The sequence below is a fragment of the Corticium candelabrum genome, chromosome 18 (genome assembly GCF_963422355.1).
Source record: "Corticium candelabrum chromosome 18, ooCorCand1.1, whole genome shotgun sequence".
In the NCBI taxonomy this organism is placed as follows: Eukaryota; Metazoa; Porifera; class Homoscleromorpha; order Homosclerophorida; family Plakinidae; genus Corticium; species Corticium candelabrum.
In genome coordinates, this window is record NC_085102.1 from 3,698,815 (window position 1) to 3,720,609 (window position 21,795).

Here is a 21,795-nt window from a genome sequence, read left to right on the forward strand (position 1 = left end):
CGAAATACCAGTAGTGTCCAGAGTAGAAACACTAACTGGCTCATTGAATGTCATCACCATTTTGCCCACATTGAGATCCAACGTGACAGATGTTACTTCTGGACCAGTGGTGTCTGCTACATACTTGAGAACCTTCTTTGCTCTAGCTAAACCACTAAATGCGTTTCCTGCTGAATCCGTGATGTCTCCGGTGAATGAAACGTAACTGTTGTCAGTGGATGTTGCAAGACCTGTGTCCAACTTCAAAGCGGTTAAATCGTTCTTCCCGATCTCGATTTCAATAACGTCGTCTAATTTGGTAACGACGCTGCTGTCCTGCAAACGCCTCAGTTCGATCGGAAACGGAGAATCTTGAATAGTGAACAAAGATGTCGTCAACGAAGTGGCGTTGATGTACTCGTCGAAATGTAAAAGTAAACGACCAGAATTCAAGTCTAAAGTGATGTAGTCGAGTTGCGGTTTCGTTTGATCCCCGGTAAATGAAGACACTTTCAGAGATGCGACCGGAACAATAGGATTATCTCTCAAATCGTTGAAAAGACCAGCAGTCGCAGTTATATACGTGCTATTCACAGATGTTGCTAAAGTGATCAGACTCTTCAGTTGGTTGAGATCGAAGCGAGCAAGTGAGATGTCGACGATTCGTCTATCATCAGACGTTGCCCTTCCACCAGTGAGTGTGTACGACACGACCGTGGCGTTAAGTTCATCTGACGTTCCGCTCAAGAACGATAAATTCCTTGCACTAAAAGAAGTTATATCGACTCCGTCAGTGAATGTGGTTGTCAAGAGACCAGTGTCTAAATCAAAGTCATAAGAGACAATTGCAGGCGAGGTGACATCGACATCTAAGATGTGCGCCTGCTGAGCATCATCAATTGGAGAAGGTTCGATAATATTCGATGTCATGTCGTAAGCAGCGGAAGACTCGAACCGAATGAAAGTAGTATTAACAGACGTAGCGAGAATTTGCTTCAATTTGATTTCGTCTTCATCAGTTTGTGACAAAGGTATAACCACAGTGGCTCGGTTCTTGTTGCCAATCATGATGTCGGTTAACCTGTACTCTTCCGTCCCTGATTTCGTTCCATTCGAAGCGCTCTGCAGTGTAAAAGACGACGTATGGAACTGAGAAATGTCGATGGTCTCGCTAAATTGCAGTGTCAGTTCGTTCTTGTTCAAGTCCAAGGTGAAAAACTCCAAGAACGGATCGGTAACATCTTCAGTAAAGAAGTCAGTCTTGACAGCAGCATCAACTGGAATGGCAGTTACATTATTCCCAGCAATGTCCTTCAAGGCGACACTAGACATCGATAAATAAGTTGAGTTTATCGAGTCAGCCAGGTGACGAAGAGCTTTCAGTCCATCAATATCTCTACGACTCAGAGTAATAGCCAACACAACACCATCCTGCTGCAAAGAGGCATTCCCACTGCTGAGTCTGTAAGTAAGCTGAGGACTGCTGGCCAAGTCTTGAAACAAGATGCCGCTGTAAACGATGGAGTGAACGTCGACAGTGTCCGTAAATGTCATGAACAATAGTCCACTGTCGAGGTCAAATTGATACTGCGTCAATTCAGGTCTTACCAGGTCTGCTCTGTAGTCCGCCACTTGCAGCCCTTTTCCGTCTGTAATAGCGACATTATCACGTCCAACGGCGTCATCAACTGCATCAGCACGGAGAGTCAAAAATGTTGTATCCTTGCTCGTTGCGAGATGGTTGATAAACTTGATACTCTGAAGGTCGTCACCAAAGTCTACCACAACCGTGTATCCGGCTTTACTCAAAGTCGTACTTGACGCCGTCAAAGTGAAAAATTGGCCTGGAACGCGCTTCTTAGCACTCTGGATAGTAATAGATTCTGATTTAAAAGTAGACGGGACAACTACGTCATCAAAAGTTAAGTTCAACTCTCCAAGATGTAAATCGATGGAATACTCCACTAGAGACGGCGACTTTGTGTCAAGTACAAGTCGTGTGACTGTGGCATTGGAAGAGATGATCGAATTCTCCGCCGTGTCCGTAGCAGTCGCTGGTGTTAACGACAGACGCGTGTTGGAGGCATCGACAGCCAGAGATCGATTCATCTTGATAGCTATTAGATCGTTTGATGATAGATTGATCGTAATAACACTGGTACCATACTGATTCTCTTCTTCAACAGTTCCGCCCGTGAGTGAGTGAGTAATCTCATCTGATCCGACCGACGAAGAGATAGAAATCTTGGCTAGATCTAGCGTAGAGAGTGTTATCGGTTCGCTAAAGATCAAAATAAGAACGTCTTGGATGAGATCAAGTGTACTGCTGGTGAGTTGAGGAGGAACAGAATCTTTAACGTATTGTGTTGCTCGAATCGCGTCCTTCGCAGCAATAGCCTCGATTTCATTAGGAATTCTGGCAAGGTCTTGGACCGCACCGCTTGAGACCGCTAAGTATGTACTGTCTCTGTCCTTTGCCAACGAGATGGACTTCAGACCTTCCACATCTTCACTTGATAAAGTCACTGTTATTGTACTAGAATCTGTATCATTGGCTCTGCTAGACTTAAGCTCGTACTTGTCTGTACTACTTGTAGAGCCCAGTAACGTCAGGAAGTCGGTCTTGACGGAAGATGCGTCCACGGGTTCATCAAAGTTGAGGGTTAGCACTCCACGCTGCATGTCTAGATCAAAACTTCTCAGCACGGGTGATGACGTGTCTTCTACAAAGGCATCAGCAAGCAGCCCAACAGTGACGTTTCCTACTGAAAAACCAGCCATATCTGTTACTAAAGAATCGCGGATTGTGACGTAGCAAGTTCCTCTTCCCGTGCATAGCTGACCGTTAGTCTTAATCAACTCTAGATCGTTCAAACTTAAACCAATGACGGCAGTCTTCTTGTTACCGTTGATGACGTGACCACCAAGCAGAGTGAAAGAGCTAACAGGGTTCTCGTATAGCGATTGTAGAGTCAAATAACTGGGAACAAACGATGATCCATTCACAGCCTCGGAGAACTCGAGAGAAATGGTTCCATCTGCAAGATTAAACTCCGTAAACCTCAACAAAGATGGTGGCACTATGTCTTGATCAACAGATCGCGCCTGAACAGCATTACCGACTCCTGGATCTCTCGCAGACAATCCAAAAATATCACTAATTGTATCATTCGCCCATGTGATATAGCAGTCTGCTGTTGAAAAACACAAAAGTGCGCCCTTGACGCCATCCAAATCGACTGTACTCAATTGAACAGTAATCATAACTACATCACTGCCGGTTGTGAAAGAGCTCGAATTCAAAGTATATCTAGCAGCCAATTCCGCATCTTTACTCAAGAACGTCAGACCCGTCGTCCTGAGAGACGTTCCATTAACAGTCTCATCAAAGACAAGCGTCAGAGTGCCCGTATTCAAATCCAGGTCAAAGGTTTCAATGTTAGGAGGCTCCGTGTCGGACACAACGACGTCGAACCGCCTTGCGTTTGTCTCAAGTATCGCAACAACCGCACGACCACTCAGATCAACAGCGGTCGCGTTCGTGATGGCAATAAAAGTGTTATCCACTGTTTCAGCCAATCCCGGCGTCTGCTTCAGCTCGGTCTTCTCCGATTTAGATATAGTAACGAGTACCAACGCACTATCCGTAGAAGATAGAGTAACGGACTTAAACGTGAACAACTTCTGAGGTGGACTGGTCGCGTTGACTAGCTTGATCTGAGTGAAGTCGAACGAACTGATGTTCAGTGTCACGTGAAATCGAAGTTCCAGAGGCTTGTTACCATTCAGGTCAAGTTTAGCGAACTCGAGGAACGGTAACCCAGTCAACGCGGTAAAGTCTGAAACTTTCAGAGCAGCCGACGTACCCACCGACTCTACCAAGTTGAGATAATCGTCTCCCACGAGACCTTGGGTGAAAGACAGGTACGTGGTATTGGCACTAATAGCGAGAGCGCTGTTGTATTGCAATCCGTCCATGTCAGAGATTGCCACTTCCAGCTGCAATACCGTGTCATTCACACTGGTTACGACACCAGCGCTTGAGAACGTGTAAGCAGTTCCAGATGCGTCGGAAGAACTCTGGATTGTGATTTTCTTTGCATCAAAAGAGTCCGCTCGAACCCTCTCTGTAAACGTAAACAGCATAATGCTCGTGTTGACGTTGAACTCAAACGACACAAGTCTCGGCTGTACAATCTCCACTTCGTGTTGACCAACCGGTTGACCCGACACACTCTCAATCTGTAGACCCGCCATATCGGTCAACGCAGCTGACGACACGGATAGGAACGTAGAGTTGCGCTCGTTGACAAGCGGCACAAGATCTCTCAAAGTCGCCAAGTCCACATCATTGATGACTACAGTCACATCCCGTTCATTGAGGAGCGGAACAGCACTTGTAAAGTTGTTGAACGTCAAAGTTGTCATGCTATTCGACTTATCCTGCAAAGTTACTTCTTTGAGATTGACCGACGAAACATTAATAGCTTCAGAGAAATGCAATACAAAGCGAACGGGCTGGACTCCATTAGTAAAAAGAAGATCGAACGACAGCAGGCGAGGCTGTACAATATCGGGAAAAAATGTGGACGCTTTCTTGGCCATGTTACTGCTAATAGCTGTAATGTTGTTTCCACTCGTGTCTGCAATAAAAGATGTCGAGAGGGAGACGTAGGTTGATTCTATATCAAGAGCTACCGACGAAAGACCTTTCAATCTGTTCAATTCTGCCTCAGAAATTTCCAGTTCGACGGTCTTCTCGTTGTTCTTTGAGGTAATCACAGTTGTGTGGTCAAATTGCAAGTTCTCACCTCTCACAGACGCACCTTGGACAGTTAGAAAATCAAGGTCTAACGATGAGACGTCTATTGGCTCGGAAAAGTTTAGCGTCATCAAGCCAGTATTCATGTCTAGGTAGAATGAGTCCAACGACGGTGCTACCGAATCAGCAGTGTAGTTCCGAGCTCTGACGGCGTTCTCCGACGTTATGACGTAAGCAGTATTGTTCAAGACGTCCTTGACGGTTCGAGCTCCGACTGTCAGCAGAGTTGTTTCCTTTGTCTTGGCTACACTTAGTACAGCCTTCAGACGCTCTAGATCTTGAGATCCAACAATGACAGTGAACGCTCTGCTATCCTGAGTCGTCGTCGTGTAAGAATCAGATGTCAGTGTGAACGTGTTCCGAGGTGTGGCAGTAGAGTCGACAAAGGTCAGATTGTCCACAACAAACGTCGATGCCCTCGTTAATTCGTTAAACGACAAAGTCAATACTCCACTGTCCAAATCAAAATCGAAATGATTCAGAACGGCACCAGTTGTATCATCAATAACACGAGAGGCTTGTATGGCACTGCCGTTTGGCGCTGCTGCTAGAACCAAGCCATTCATATCTTGAACGATGCCACGACCGTAGACCAAGAACGTATCGTTACGAGATGTACCGATTTTCAAATCAAGCTTCAGGTTGTCCAAATCCGTCGATGAGAATTTAAGTGTGATAATAGCCGAGCCGACAAATCCTAAATCTTTTCCGTCAAATGTGATTTCTCCACCTGCCAGCTCAAACATATCATCGCTTGTGTAGACGGATTTTGCATTCTGCAGCATTAAGTCGCTGGGTTTAAGTCCAGTTACGTTAACTGTCTCCGAGAATGTCATCTGAAGCTCACCCAAATTCATATCAAGAGTATATCTCTGCAGCACAGGACCAATGAGGTCCGTAGTTACTGACGTTGCTTGGAGAGCGTTCTCACTCGAGATACTAATAACAGGATTTCCACCAGCGTCCGTAAACGCTTTAGAATCAAGGGTCAAGAAAGTCGTAGAGATAGAGGTGGCAAGTACCGGTCGTTGAGTAAGACGATGAACGTCTATGTCGGACACTATCATGGTATACGTTTCCGTGTCGGTCTCCGAGATATCTACAGAAGTTAAACTATAACTTTCATAATTGCCAGTCGCGTTGCTGACGCTCTGAAGAGTAAATCCACTAGGATCAACAGACGCCAAAGATATGACTTCCGACACACGGAAGACCAAAACACGCTGTGTGATGTTCAACTGGTACCATAACAGGTAAGGCTTAGTTGTGTCAGGAGCAAAGACAGTAACTTGTTTGGCATTAGGGTTGACTATTGGAACATTCCCCAGATTACTCACGTCAGTAATTGTGCCAACTTGCATAGTCAAATAAGTGTTGTTACGACTCGTCGCTACTCCTGGGAGACGATTAATCTCCCTCAGATCGTCTTCTGTAATGTTTATGGCAACTTCGAACCCACGAGGACTGTCGGTCGAGCCTCCAGTAAGCGTGAACACAGACTCAGAATCGCTTCCGGTCATGTCTCCTTGCAGTGCCAATCTCGTTACAATCAACTGCAATGGTGCCACGACATCGTCAAACGTCAAAGTCAGTAACGCATTCTCCATGTCCACAGTGAATTCCGACACTTGAGGAGCCAGATTATCTGCCGTGTGCCCCTGAACCTGACGCGCAGCTAGTGGCTCAACCGGATTTCCAGCTGCATCGCTGACAGCACTAGAGTCGATGGCAAGATAAGAGTTAGAACGCTGTGCACCCAATGCCGTATTTAGCTTGAGACTCAGCACGTCGTCGTTTGCCAACACGATGACGAGAACAGTTGGATCGTTTCCTAGTGTCGCAACTCCGCCTGTCAAGTTGAGGTACGACCCTCCCGTGCTCGTTGCTTGAATCCTAATCTTGTTATATTGGATCGTCTCTGTGTCTATAGGCTCAGAGAAGCGAATCTCGGCAGTTCCTACTCCCATGTCCAACAACAAAAATTCAATAACCCTCGGGTTGGTAGAGTCGCCCGTATAGTTCGTCACCTGAAGAGCATTGACGCCGTCGATCAACGCGACGGCAAAGTTATTGACAGGTGAAACAGTGTCACGAGTCAAAGCCGACGTTGAAGTCAAAAACGTCGAATCTCTATTAATGGCTAAGCCACTGACCGCCTTAATGCCAGCAACATCGTCACCTGATAGAGTAATAACAAAGGTAGGGTTCAAAGACAAGTCGGACGGCTTTGGAGTGTTTGTCAGTGTGTAGCTGACAGATCTGTTGAATGCATCTTGTATTGTTATTGCAGACGGTTCAAAAAAGCGATCGTCGACGTACTCGCTGAAAGTCACAGTCATGACTCCTGTCTCCATGTTCAAGCTGAAAGAGTCAATTGTCGGTCCTGTTGAATCTTGGATAAAGTCTCGTGGTCTCGTGTACTCCTGATTAGCGACGGTATCACCAAGAGCCTGCACTGCATTGCCAGCCATGTCGGTTATAAAAAGACCTGTGAATCTTAGATAGCAATTGAGCTTCCCAGTGCATAAACTAACGCTCTTCTTCAAGTAGTTCAAATCTGCTAAACCAAATTGTATGACAACAGTGGTACCGTCAGAACTGCTCGAAGTGCCTCCGGTTAAACGGCGTTCTGCTGGCACACCTAAACCGTTGTCGTACCAGTTTTTGAAGACCGCTTGCGTAGTTCTAATACTTGAAACTCTCACGGTCTCAGTAAACTCGAGAGTAAACGTGCCTTCATCCATGTCTACTTGCTTCAGTTCGAAAAGCTCCGGAGGAATCTTGTCTTCGGTGAAACTACTGACTTGCACGGCTGTTGTATCTAAGAGAGGTTTAACAGGAAGAGCAACCATGTCTTTCACCAAACCGGTTGAGAAGACAACGTAGCAATCTGCAGTGCTGGTACAGAAAGGCAATGTATTGAGTCGATCGACGTCCGATTTCGTCATTCCAAATATCAACTCAGCGGAATCCGGACCGACGAAACTAAAGCCTTCGAACGCGAATGTCTCCACACTGGCCGTCAGATTATTCTGAAGTGAGAGATGTGACACATTCAGCGAGGACGATTCGACAGCCTCCGTAAACGTAAGAGTCACAGTAGCGTTGTGCAAGTTGACGGCTACACTAACCAATTGTGGTCGGGTAACATCACCCACATAGGTAGAGACGCGTATCACATCCTCAATCGTAGCGAGACCAGCCATATCGACTGCAGTAGTGTTTACCACCTTGACGAACGAATTGTTTAATGATGTCGCCACTTGCCTATTAGCCTTGATCATATTTAACTGGCTAGGAGAGATGGTTAATTTGAGAACAGATGAGTGCTCGGATCTTATTGTGCTACCAGACAAAGCAATAGACACCGATGGATTGTCAATTCGGTCTTGAATAAACATGTTGGAAGAACTAAACGTTGTGTAGTTAATTGTATCGCTAAATGTCACATCCAGCACTCCGTCGTTCATATTCAACGCGGCTGAGACGATCCCTGGCCGCGTTCTATCCGAGATGACCTCAGACGCTTGCCGTGGCGAAACCACAGAAATGAAAGCATTTCCGTCGATGTCAAAACCTGCGCCGGAGGAGATCGTAAGAAATGTGTCATGAACAGAAGAAAATACACCAGACGTGTTTCGGAGACTGTCTCGGTCCTCCTCGTCGAGTTCGATCTTGATAAATCCCACATCATACGATACTGTGCTGTTGTGATTCAGACTACGTGTGATGGCGCCTAAAAGCGAGCTCTGACTCACAACAGTCAATGTACTCACATTGAAGGTGCTCAACACTAGGTAGTCGTTCAGATAAAGATGTATTTCGTTGGTGTTCAAGTCTATGTTGTAATAATCCAGTCCAGGACCGGTTACGTCTGGAGTAAACAATGAGGCCTTAATCTTGACAAAAGTCTCCAAGATTTCATTGCCTTGTAGGTCCTTGATTGTCGATAGCGACAACTTCGAATAGCAGCTGTCGTTAGAGACGCATAATAACTGATTAGCCTTCACGCTGTCACGATCTGCGTTGCCCAACTGTAGTGTAATGACAGAAGCCGAGTCACCGACAATCTTTGATGTATTTCCAAGAGTGTAGTTCACCAGACCGGAATCGTCTTCTAGAGTAAATAGATTGGGTCGGAAACTGGTAACATCGACCGCTTCACTGAACGTCAATATCAATACATTCCGGTTCAAGTCAATATCAAATGAGAGGAGAACCGGTGGTTCTGTATCCTCGACAACGGTTGACGCCTGGATTGCACTTGAAAGCGACCGTCCCACCACAGCATTACCATCTACGTCAGTACCAAGATTCGATGAGAAACTCAAGTACGTGTTATTAACGTCCGTCCCGACATCAGATGGTACCTTAACTGCGTCGGAGTCCAAGGTATTGAGTTGAACTTTGATAACTCTGCTATCAATTTGCGGGTAACTGCCACCTGTGAGACGTACTCGTTTCGTCAAAGCAGTCGTTGAATTCACGAGCAAGAGATCAGAAATGTTAAACGTAGATATGTCTAACGGCTCGCTGAAAGTCAACAGCAGCTCGTTTTTAGAAAGATCCAGCGAGAAGCTCGTCAAATTAGGACGCAATAAATCCTCTACAATCGACTCAATCCTTACAGCATTCGATGCAGGTACTGCCCTAAGCTCATTATTGTTGGCATCTCGGACGGTGGTAAGAAGAGCCGAAATAAAAGTGTTTGAAATCCTGTTGCCGATATCCCGATTTGTCTTGATGTAGTCCACTGCCTTGTCGTCTAACTCTAGCTCCACGATCCGGTAATCCATGACGATAGCGTTGCCTCCTGACAGTTGTACAAAAGCTGATGCCATCGAGATGTTAACGCGGTTCTGCAGCGTCAAGTAGGTAGCGTTAAAGGTGGACAACAGGATCGTCTCAGAGAACGTCAACACAAGAACGTCCCTACCCAGATCCAGAGTGAAAGAACTCAATCGAGGAGAGTCTGTATCTGGAGTGACGGATGACACACCGAGTGCAGCCTCACTACTCACGCTTGTTACGTTGTTACCAGCAAGATCCTTCACAGCAGTAGCTGGCAGTGAAAGGAATGTATTGTTGCTAGCAGTTCCAAAAGAACTGTCCGCTTTCAATCGGTTCAAATCAGCAGCGTTAAAGGCGACTACGACCTGTAAACCACCAGCCTGTGACGCAGTGGATCCACCAGTTAGCGTCAACACGCTGTCTGCCTCGGAAACGTTCTTCTGGTTTTGTAGCGTTAGCTCCGTAAAGATTGTAGATGACGCATCAACCGGCTTCGAAAAGCTAAGCACAAGCTCACCAGCAGTCATGTTCAAACTGTAGGCAAGCAGCACAGGTTCGGTCACATCGGCCTTGAATGTCGACACCTGCAGAGCGTTTCCATCAGTAATAGCTAGAACGTCTTCGTTCTCCCAGTCTCTAATGGTTCTAGCTTGAATAGTTATAAACGTCGTCTGCGTTGACGTAGCCAGAGGAGAGTTCGACTTCAAATTGTACAGATCTTCTCCTGATATTAGAACTACAATACGATGCCCAGATGTTGTACTTTGAGCTACTGTTGATGCAGTAAACGTAAATGAAAGTCCTCTTTTAACGTCATCTTGGATGGTAATTCCGGTTGCGTCTAAAGAATCCACAAGTGCTACGTCATTGAAAGTCAGATTCATGAGTCCAGTAAACATATCAATATCGAATGAAATCAGTTTCAGAGGCTCGGTATCATGTACAATGCTGCCCGCCACATCAGTCGTTGAGATCAAGAAAACGCCTGCTTGATCAGCAATAGTTGAATTTCTGAGACTAACAAACGTGTCACTGTCATTAGCAGTAAACGATGGATCAAGCTTCAAACTAGCCAAGTCCTCGTTGTTGAGAACAATGACTATCTCCGTAAGATCAGACTGTCCACTTGCAGAGCCTCCGGACAGATAAACAGAGAAAACAGAAGAAGAATCGTGAATCTGTATTGATGAGTAGTTCAGCGTTGAAGAATCCATTGGCTCGTTGAATGTCAAAACGAGATTGTTCTTATTCAAGTCGAGGTCATAAGAAAGTAGCAACGGTGGCGTCGAATCAGGAATGTACGAACGAACTACCACGCCAACCGCTGCCAGTGAAGGGTTGGCATCAAATGCCATGTCTTTCACGACTACACCAGTCACGGTAACGTAAGAAGAATTCTCATCTTTAGCAAAAGACGAGGCTTTTAGTTTGGTGACGTCAGTGGTCGTTAGAGATACCAGGATCTCTCTTCCCGGCTGACTCATAGACTGTGTCCCCGATTCCAATCGATATTTCAAATCGTCGTCAGTTGTCTCGTTCTTTCCCGTTAAGGTGATGCCGGAGGACACCAAAGTAGCTGGATCTACGACCTCGTCAAATCCAAGATAAAGTTCTCCATCATTCATGTCCAGATCAAAGTACAATAGAGACGGAGACTTTTCGTCACTTATAAACTCCTTGACCAACTTTCCAGGCTCCGCGTCCTTCACTGGTACGTTTCTGTTACCCGCCATGTCTTCAACGGCGTATGAAGTCATAGTGATGTAACACGTGCCCCGACGAGAACACAGATGCTTGTCTTTCTTCACGTTAATCAAGTCCTCTTCGCTTAGAGTGAGAACAACGATGTGGCTGTTTTCAGATACAGACACGTCGGTAAGCGCAAGTCGACTTACAGGATCCTCAAACAGCGTTTGCAAGTTGATCGCAGACGCATTCAGTGTCGACGAGTTCACAGTCTCTGAAAACTCCAAAGTCATATATCCTTCTTGCAGATCAAATTTCGAGAACTTCACCAGTTCCGGACCAGACGTATCAGGAGTGTATCCATCAATTGCGACCGTCGATCCATTGATATCAGAAGACAATATCAGGTCCACCATATCTCGTACCAGAGATGAAGAATAGCTAATGAAACAGTTAGAAGCAGAAGAGCATATACGTTTAAGCTTCAGCTCGTTGAGATCACGTGCGCTAAGATCGACGGTGACACTTGCTGTATCTAGAGATGGTCCGGTGCTCGAGTTTAGTCGCAAAGACACTGACAGCAACGAGTCAGCGCTGGTACTTAAAGTCAGAGATGGTATGTTCAGTGAAGAAACGTTAACAGTCTCATCAAAGGACAAAATCAATTTACCCTCGTCAACGTCCATGTCTGCTGTAACCAGGCGCGGAGCCGTACTGTCGTTGCCATAAGTACGCACACGTTGTCCAACAACCCGTGACAATTGATTTCCGTTCATGTCTAGCACCGCGTCTGCAGTCAGAGACAGATAAGTCGAGTCGGACGATACAGCTAACTCTGTGACGGCCTTAATGGCGTTTCTATCTGTTTCTGACAGATTTAATGTCATAAGACTGTCGTCAACCGACGGCAACAGTCCGCCAGTGAGAGTATAGCTTGGTGAATTAGATCGTCTAGAAGCTTGAAGAGTAATCTGCGTTGAGTCGAAAGACGACGCGTTGACTGTCTCTGAGAAATACAGATAGAGCACTTCAGTATTCAATTGCAGATCAAAATAAAGTAGAGTGGGTGGTGTCTTGTCTTCTGTAAAAGCACTAGCTTCGACGGCACTATCAAATGACACAGCATGCAAGTCGTTGTTGGACAGATCTTGCACAGCTGAAACAGCAACAGACAAATAGGCTGTCTTCACGGCGTCTGCAAGACCTACTCTCTTCTTCATATTGTTGAGATCTTCGGTAGTCAACGAAATGGAAATACGATTCTTACCACCAGAAGATGCGTTGCCTCCTGTTAGAGTATAAAACGGAGCAATGAGTGCCTGTTGTGACTGAAGGATGAAACGTTTGGGTTTGTATGAATTAGGGTTGATGTCCTCATCAAAGCTTAACAGCAGAACACCCGTGTTCATATCTAGGTTGAAACCAAGTAGGCTCGGTCGGGTTAAGTCAGCAGTGTGTTCTAAAATCCGTTTTCCGCTTGTGTTGTCTATTGGTAAGACGGGCAGTCCAACCATATCGACGACGAGATTTCTGCTCAGTGAGATGTAAGTTGTATTGATGGACGATGCGAGAGGATATAGTCTTTGGATCGCAGCAAAGTCACTCGCAGTAACATTGATCACAACGTCTGCAGTATCCTGTGCATCAAACAAGCCACCCGTTAGTATCAACGAGACATTGAGTGTTGATTGATTAGCGACTTGCTGCAGAATAATTTCTGACACGTTTAATGTACTGACGTCTACCGACTCGTTGAAGTGCAAAGTTAACAACAATGGAGAAAGGCCGCCCATCATGGATAAGTCAAACGAAGACAATTCTGGTGGAGTTCTGTCATCAATAAATCGTTCTGTGCGGAAAGCATCCGCTGAGGTTACTGCAGTAATACTGTTATTGTTCATATCAGAAAACGCTCCATCCATCAGAGAAATGTACGAGTTGACATCCGATGTTGCAAGAGTAGTAATTACTTTAATCGCATTGGTATCCTCTACACTCATTTGAACTCTCAAGACTGAGCTGCTTGTATCAATCACTTCACCTCCCGTCAGAGCCCGTTCCGCAGAGCCAGGACGGCCATTGCGAATATAAATCTTCGAAGGTGTATAGCTTGCAGAGTTTACCGTTTCGTTAAACGAAAGCGTCATGATTCCACTATTCATGTCAAGCTCTGTGAAGTTACTGAGCTGGGGTGGTGTTGCATCAGATACGTAGATATTAGCTTGCAAACCACTCTCACTGATACCAACCAAAAGATTGCCAGTCATGTCACGTATTGCAACAGGGTCAACGGTCAAATACGACGTGTTAACAGAGACACTCAAGCCTGTAAGGACCTTAACATTGTCCAAGTCTGGTCGAGACAAGGAAAGTATAATAGTAGCCGAACTCATTGATGGAGATCCGCCTGTTAGTCGATACGACAATGACGTCATTGGTGTGCTCTGGTTGTGCAGCACCAGTTTGGAGGCGTCCAAAGAAGAGGCATCGACGGTCTCGGAAAAGATCAGAGTTAAGGTACCAGAGTCAATATCCAATTCAAATTTCTGTAGACTGGGTGCCGTTAGGTCTGGATCAAAGCTAGATGCAATAATGGCACTAAGATTCGAGACTTCGTTGATCGCCACATCATTCATGTCCCGAACCGTGTCGTACCTCAACTGAATGTAAGTCGAGATGTTAGATATAGCGAGACTTTCACGTGCTTTGATGGCATTCAAATCCTGCGTCGTAATGCTGAGCGAAATAACGGTGCTGTCGTTGTTGGAACTCTCACCGCCCGTCAGCCTGAACCATTCCGTTCCAAATGATGTGATTCGACTTTTACTTTGGAGCTGAACACGATCTGAGTTGAAACTAGATGCTCGTACAGTTTCAGAGAACGTTAAAGTTAAGACGCCAGTATTCATATCCAACTTGAAAGATTCCAAAGTAGGTGGCGTGATGTCTTCGATGTGGACTGTGATGTTCAAGGCATTAGCAGACGGTATAGCAACAATGGTGTTGTTGTTCATGTCTACAATAAAGTCGCTTGAAAATGAGAGATAAGTATTGGCCAAGTGAGTACCCAACGTGTACGACCTCTTGATTTCGTCTAAATCCAATTTTGTGAAATATACTTTCACGTCTTTTTCAGAATCAGTAAGAGACGGTATTCCTCCAGTCAAGGTAAACACCTCACTCGCATCGGATATATTTGGTGCATTCTGCAGAGTCAGAGTTGTTACTTTAATGGTCTTTACGTCGACGGTCTCCGAGAAGGTCAAATAAATGTAACCCAGATTGATATCAACAGTGTAGGACTCGAGCTGTGGTCGCGTACTGTCTTCAGTGTAGTTCTGAACTCTCACAGCTTCTTCGGGTACAATACCAACGACAGCGACTCCTGAGACGTCCTTGATTGTCTGGGAAGTGAGTGACAAGAAACTGTTAGAGCTGTTAGTGGCCAACATACGAAGCTTCTTGATTTCATTGAGATCATTGTCGGTCACGTTCAAGTCAACTCGGTATCCATCATTGCTACTAGTCGTTCCACCGGTCAGTCTGTAGGTGCTGCTGCTACGCAAGTCACTCTGCAATGTCAAAAAGTTGGGATTCAGAGTGCTAATCCGTACAACATCGTCGAAAGACAGAGACAGCAATCCCTTGTTCAGATCTAAATCAAATGACTGCAGCCTGGGTGCACCGAGATCGACCAAGTAGGTAACTGCCTGCAACCCTGAAGACTCGTCAATCGCAACAAGATCATTCCCAGCGATATCCTGTACAGCTCCAGCAGCAACCGACATGTAGGAAGACGTTGCGGACTTAGCAAGGATGGTCGTCAACTTCAAGCTCTCCACATCAGCAGACGACAATTTGATCAACAACTGCAACTTGGTAGAAGCATCGGTGTAATGCGCAGTGCCTCCAGTAAGAGACAAACTCTCCGTTGTGTTGCTCGACCGGTCTTGCAGTGTGAAATTAGACAATATTATGGTATCCAAATCAACCGGTTCTGAGAATTCCAGTAGCATCTCACCTTGATTCAAGTCCAGCTGACTAAATGCAGATAGCATTGGCCTTCCGACGTCCACGGTATAAGCTGATACGCGAAGAGAGTTCACTGCATTCACAATAGGCTTCATACTATTTGGTCGACTGATAGCAAGATCTTGTACTGTATCCGCCGACGCTGTTAGATAGGTATCATTCATAGATGAAGCCAAATCAAGAGCCTTCAAGGCAATGACGTCGTCATCGTGTAGCTTTATAGAAATATTTGCACTTCTGACCGTTGTTAGTCTTGTACCAACAGTAAGAGTATGCGAAATGGTAGCGTTGAACGCATTCTGGAGAGTCACAGACGTAAACTGGAAAGTAGAAACGGCGACTGCTTCGTCAAAGGTAAAAGACATTAGGTCCTCGAACATATTCAAAGCGAATGACGTCATGACTGGCGTGCCGGTATCATAAACAAAGCCTACAACGCTCTCGAGAGCAGCTTGCATCTTGTTTCCCGCCATGTCCATTAGAAAATCGGCAGCCGCATTAACCACACAGTTCACATCGTCCGAACAAACATCACCGAGACTCTTGATGTTATTCAAGTCTTCCGGACTGAGCCTAACTGTTACCGTAGTATTGTCATCAGAGATCAGTTCTCCTCCAGTGAGTGTATAACTGCTTGACGGAATAAGACGTTTCTGAAAAGTCAAGCCACTGAAATTAGCAGAACTCGCTCTCATTGTTTCAGAAAACTCCAATGTAAAAATACCGGAGTCCAAGTCAAATTCAGTAAACGTCACGACGGTCGGCGCAGTTGTGTCAACTGTATACATAATGGCTTTCACCGCTTGCCCGTCAGGTCTCTCTACTATCGAAATGCCACTGAAGTCTTTGACTAAGTCGGCAGTGTAAATGAGGTAACAGTCGTCGGTTCTCGTACACAACGGCAGTCGGTAGATTTCATTCAAATCGGCAGGCGTCAATTGGACTTCAATTGAGTTATAAGTCTGTGAAGACTTGCTTGTTCCTCCAGTGAGACTGTAGTTGTAAGTCACTTTCGTTGAATTGTCTTGTAAAGTCAGCTGCTCGAGTAATAGAGTAGATACATCGACGGCTTCGCTGAAATACAATGTGGTGTTACCATATTTTGCATTGATGCTAAAAGCGGTGAGCGACGGAGGACTGCCGTCTGGGATCAAGGCACCGACCCTTTGTGCAGAAGAGGGCAGTACAGGAACAATCTCATTACCGCTGGTGTCTTTGACAGCTCTTTGAGTCATAGAAATGAATGTATTGTTCTCTGCTGTTGCAAGTGAACGAGTAGCCTTGATGACGTTCAAATCCGACTCACCCACTCTCACTGTGACGACGTTGAGCACTCGCTGAATAGCACTACTCGAAAAGAGAGTCCGAGAAACAAGAGATGACGACGAACTAGACTGGACCGTTACAGAAGATAGATCGAGATCAATATCAACAGCTTCACTGAATGTCATCGATATGGTTCCATTGTCCACATCCAGATCAAACGACAAAAATTCAGGACTCTTCGTGTCGTTTGTAAACAAAGCGATTGGTACTGCATTAGGCAATACAAGCTCTTCAGCGGTGTTTCCAAATAAGTCACTAGCCGTTGACTTTGAAATAAGAACAAACACGTTTGACGGCTTAGTTGCAAGATCTGGATTCACCTTTATAGTATCAAGATCAAAGTCAGTGAATTCAATGACCGCAGTAGCACTGAAGTTTTCAAAGCGCACGGTACCGCCGGTCAGAGTGTGTTCTTTCGAAGCGTCTCGCGTTACAGAGCTATAAACAAGCGTCACACCGGTGAGGTTGAAGTCGCCTCTATTGATGCTCTCGTCGAATGACAGTCTCAGCTCACTTTCATCCATGTCTAAATCGAAGGTAGACAGATCTGGAGGTGACATATCATTGCTTAACATTCCCACCAAAACAGCCTCGCTCAAGCCCACGAGAGCATTACCGTTCATGTCCGTAACGGCAGCAGATGACACATTCAAGAATGTCGAGTTGGTTGACTTTGCAATTGTGGCTGACTGTTTGATCGCATTAATGTCGTCCTTTGCAAGTTTGACTGAAAATCGATCAGCAAAACCACCACTTACAACCGTGTCGACTAAAGACCGGCTTGATTTGCGGTCAAATTTGTCATCCTGAATAGCAAACAAGTCGACGTTGATAGACGACAGGTTGACCGTCTCTGAAAATGTCACAGAAAGTTGACCAAGATCCAAATCCAAATTGAAAGACTCGACAACAGGCGCTGTCTTATCCTCCATATACGTGGATGCCTTCCGAGCATTGAGCACTGCTATTTCAACGACGTCATTTCCAGAAGTATCCTGTGCTGCACGGTTGTTAAAAGCCATATATGTAGTGTCCAACGACACCGCAAGACGTGTATCCTCCTTGATGGCATTCAAGTCATCTCGACTCAGAGCCAAAGTGAAATCAGTGCTACTAACTGCTGAAACGGAGCCAGATGTTAGCTGAAGAAGACTGGTATTATTTGGTCCAGCAAGAATAGTAAATTGTGTTATATCGACATCAGCAGAAAACAACGCTTCCGAGAAATTCAAAGTCAAGACATCAGAATTCAGATCCAGGCTGTAACTAGTTAGGTCTGGTGGGGTCACATCAGATACATATTTCTTGACAAGACTAGCGAAAGTCACTGATACAGCCTGCGACCCTAAGCCCGCCATGTCTCTCACAGTATTAAGGCTTGCAGAGATATACGTATTTCGAAACCTTGTAGCTAGATCCCTCACAAGTTTTACTCTGTTCAAGTCCGAATTAGTCAATTCGATACGAACTTCGTGAGAATTATTCGCAGAGACGTTCCCACCAGTAAGAGTTACCGTTTCAATGTCCGTTGTTGAGAGATTCTTGACCGCCTGAAGAGTCAAACCATCAATACGCAACGAAGACACGTTCACTACCTCTGAGAACGTAATCACAATGATTCCACTATTGCGATCAAAGTTGAATCCATCGATTTGTGGTCTGGTTGTATCGGGTGTGACGACGGCTGCCTGGGCAGCTGATGACGCGTTATTGGCGACCACTTTGTTACCGAATAGGTCCACAACGGTATCGTCTGTGAACGACAAAAACGTGTTGTTAATATTCGTTCCCAGTGCGGTCAATTTCTTGATTTCACTCGAGTCAACAAAATTCAATTGCACTGTAATAGTCTTAGCATCCATTGATAAAATCAAGTCACCACCAGTTAGTAAATACACCGTGCCCTGGCTAGAATTTGATCTACTTTGCAGCGTCAACTGATTCACCTGGAAGGACGACTGGCTGATTGTGTCCGTGAATGTTAAGTTGAGTTGACTGGCGTCCATATCCAGGATAAAACGCCACAGCTCCGGTCTCGTAGTATCTGCTGTAAAAGATTGGGCTTGAATTGCGTTTCCGTCCGTAATCGGCACGATATCTCTACCCAGATGATCGTCAACAAAGTCAGCACGGATAACAATGTAGGTGTTGTTGATATTTGTAGCAACTTCAAGTGCAAGATTTATGTTGAGAAGGTCGTTAGAGTCAAGAGCAAGAACGACTTGGTGACTGTAGCTGGAGGAGACGTCACGACCAGTTGAGTCAGTAAGTCGAACAAACTCGCCCGTTTTGGCCGTTTTCCCTGTTTGAACTCGAATGGCACTGCCGTGCACGTCACCTTGCACTACATCAGAGAAAGTCAATGTCATCCTACCCAAGTTCATGTCCAGTGAGAAATTCAATAATTCTGCCTTTGCAATATCGACGACATAATCAGACGCCCTTTGACGAGCAAGGAGAGAGATAGGATTATCTGCGACGTCATAAACACTACCCGCCAATACAGAGAGGAACGTGCTACGAGCATCGATGCCAAATTCGGAGTCGGCCTTGATCGTCTCAGATTGAGTGTTCGACAGAATAATCTTCATCACAGTTGAAGACGTTGCTGTCTCCAAATGAGCGTCAGTTAAATTGACGGAGGACGCGTTGAGCTGATCGCTAGAATAAAGGATCAAACCACTAACATTTAAACTAGATGTTTTAACAGGTTCGTCAAACGTCATGGTCAAAACGTTTGCATTGAGATCGAAAGTGAACGCATCCAGCACGGGAGGAGTCACGTCTGCTGTGACTTTGGCAGCCTTCAGAGCGTCAGTAGAACTGACAGAAACGACATTGTTTGGCAGTCGTGAATTGTCTTTCACTGCACTGGCAGTTAATGACAGATAAGTATCGTTGACCGTTGTAGCAAGAGTTGTGGCTTTGATATTGTTCAAATCGACGACAGACAATGACAGCTCGAGTACCTCCAACGTCGACGTCCCAGTGGTATCTGATGATAAGGCGACACTTTCAACTCCCATAGACGAATTAGAATCACTCTGTATCAATATCTGAGAAGCATTCAGAGAAGCGGAAGAAACAGGCTCGTTGAAAGTCAGAACTAGCTTGCCACTATCCACATCCAAAGAGAATGATTGAAGTACTGGACTAGCGCGATCTTCCATAAGGTTCAATACTATTCTTCCAGGATAAATGTCAGTTACTGGAGTAATACTATTTCCAGCCATGTCGTTGACAAGCAAACGAGTAACAGTAAGGTAGCAAGTTGCCCTGAAAGTGCACAACCTGCTGTCTTCCTTTACTGCATTCAGATCATCCATACTCAAAGTAACAGTGACGACAGCAGAGTTTTTACTCACATTTCCTGCCTTAACCATGTACCTCTTCAGCGGGTCTTCAAATAGAGTTTGTAACGTCATTGCAGTAAAGTCGAAACTGTTAGTGTCGACAGTCTCAGTAAATGACAACACAATATCGCCAGTTGACAAATTAAACGAGGAGAAAGTCTCAAGAACAGGATCAGTGGTATCATTCGTAAACACCGTAACCCGAATTGCATTGTCTGCTGATCGTCCAATGACATTCTGCCCAACCATGTCGTTGATGGTCTCGTTGCTGAATACAAGGTAGCAATCAAGAAGGAAGTCATTAGTACAGAGAGAAATAAGTTTGATTTCATTTAAGTCTCCAATACTCAAATCGATGGTAACATCAGCGCCGTTAGGACTACTACTAGAGCTTGCGCTAGGAATAAAAGTGACGGTGTCATTGACTCCGGTCTTGTCCTGGAGTGAAAGCTCGGATAGATTCAAACTAGACACGTTCATGGATTCGTCAAAGTGCAAAATCAACTTCCCCTCATCCAAGTCAAAATCGAACGTTCGCAAAATAGCATGAGTAGAATCGGATTTGAACACTGACACCCTGATTGCATCGCTTGACGAGATACTTGCAATCTTGTTGCCGTTCATGTCCATTACAGCTGCGTCAGAAAGAGAAATGTAAGTTGTAGCTTCCGACACTGCCAACCCAGACAAGCTTTTGATAGAATTTCTATCTACTTCCGACAGGGTGACAGTCAGGACGGTATCATCAACTGATCCGACTGACCCTCCGGTAAGCTGATATCGGACGGAGCCCAGGCGCTTATTCAGCAAAGTAAATCCAGCTGGATTGTACGAAGACGCCCTTACGGTCTCATCAAACGTGAAAGTCAAAACGCCAACTGATGTAGACATCTCGAAAGATATCAGGTTAGGTGCAGTTGCATCTGGTTCGAACCCGCTTGCCTTCAGAGCGCCGTTGGAAGAGATTGCGGTACCCTGATTGCTGGCATAGTCCAAGACAAAGCCTTTCACTGCGCTGATGTAGGTGTCATTAATAGAAGTGGCCAAGTCGATGATCTTCTTGAGTGAAATAAGATCAGCGCTTTCAAGTTCTACTCTAACAGCCAGATCTCCAAATGAAGACACTGTACCGCCAGTTAGAGTGACGAAAGACTGAGACCTGATACGAGCTCCTTGCAACGAGATGTTTGCCACGATCAGAGTGCTTGCAGTGACTTTCTCTGAAAATGTTAAAGTCAATAATCCATCGTCCATATCAAGATTGAAAGAACGCATTTCTGGAGGTGTAAGGTCGGCAGTGTGCTCGCTTACGTTGAGCGTTACAGGGTCTGCAAAGTAGATCATTGACATGTCCGCGACTAAACCTGTTAAAGCGGTTAAGTGCGTTGTTGAGCGTCTTTGACCGAGTGGAGCTGCAGAGATAATATTAGCAAGGTCCTCAGAAACTATTGTAATGATCACGTCCTCAGTGTCTACTGAAGACCACACGCCGTCGGTAAGATTCACGACTTCCTTTGAGCGATCAAATTCCGAAACATGAAGCTGTAGTTTGGTGGCGTCGAGCGACGCAGCGTTTACCGTCTCGTCAAAATGTAGGACCACATAAAGAGGAAGTGTGCCGTTGTCCATCTTAAGATCGAAAGTCTCTAATTTAGGTGCGGTCTCATCATTCACAACAGACGCTGCCTGTAGAGCCTCATCAGCTAGCACAGCTGACACATTGTTCTTGTTCATATCTCGAACAAAGTCGGATGTCAATGATAGGAAAGTGTTAGCCGACTCTGTACCCAAAAGTAAGTTTTTCTT

General features: G+C 45.4%; 1 protein-coding gene across 1 annotated transcript in view; it reads right to left on the bottom strand.

Annotated features, from left to right (window-relative positions):
• Positions 1 to 21,795, bottom strand: part of LOC134193701 (uncharacterized) — a 149,615-nt gene that overhangs the window by 18,319 nt on the left and 109,501 nt on the right. Inside the window, exon 7 of the mRNA XM_062662539.1 lies at positions 37 to 21,770. Coding sequence (XP_062518523.1) covers positions 37 to 21,770 — 21,734 coding nt within the window. The remainder of the gene's footprint in view (positions 1 to 36; positions 21,771 to 21,795) is intronic.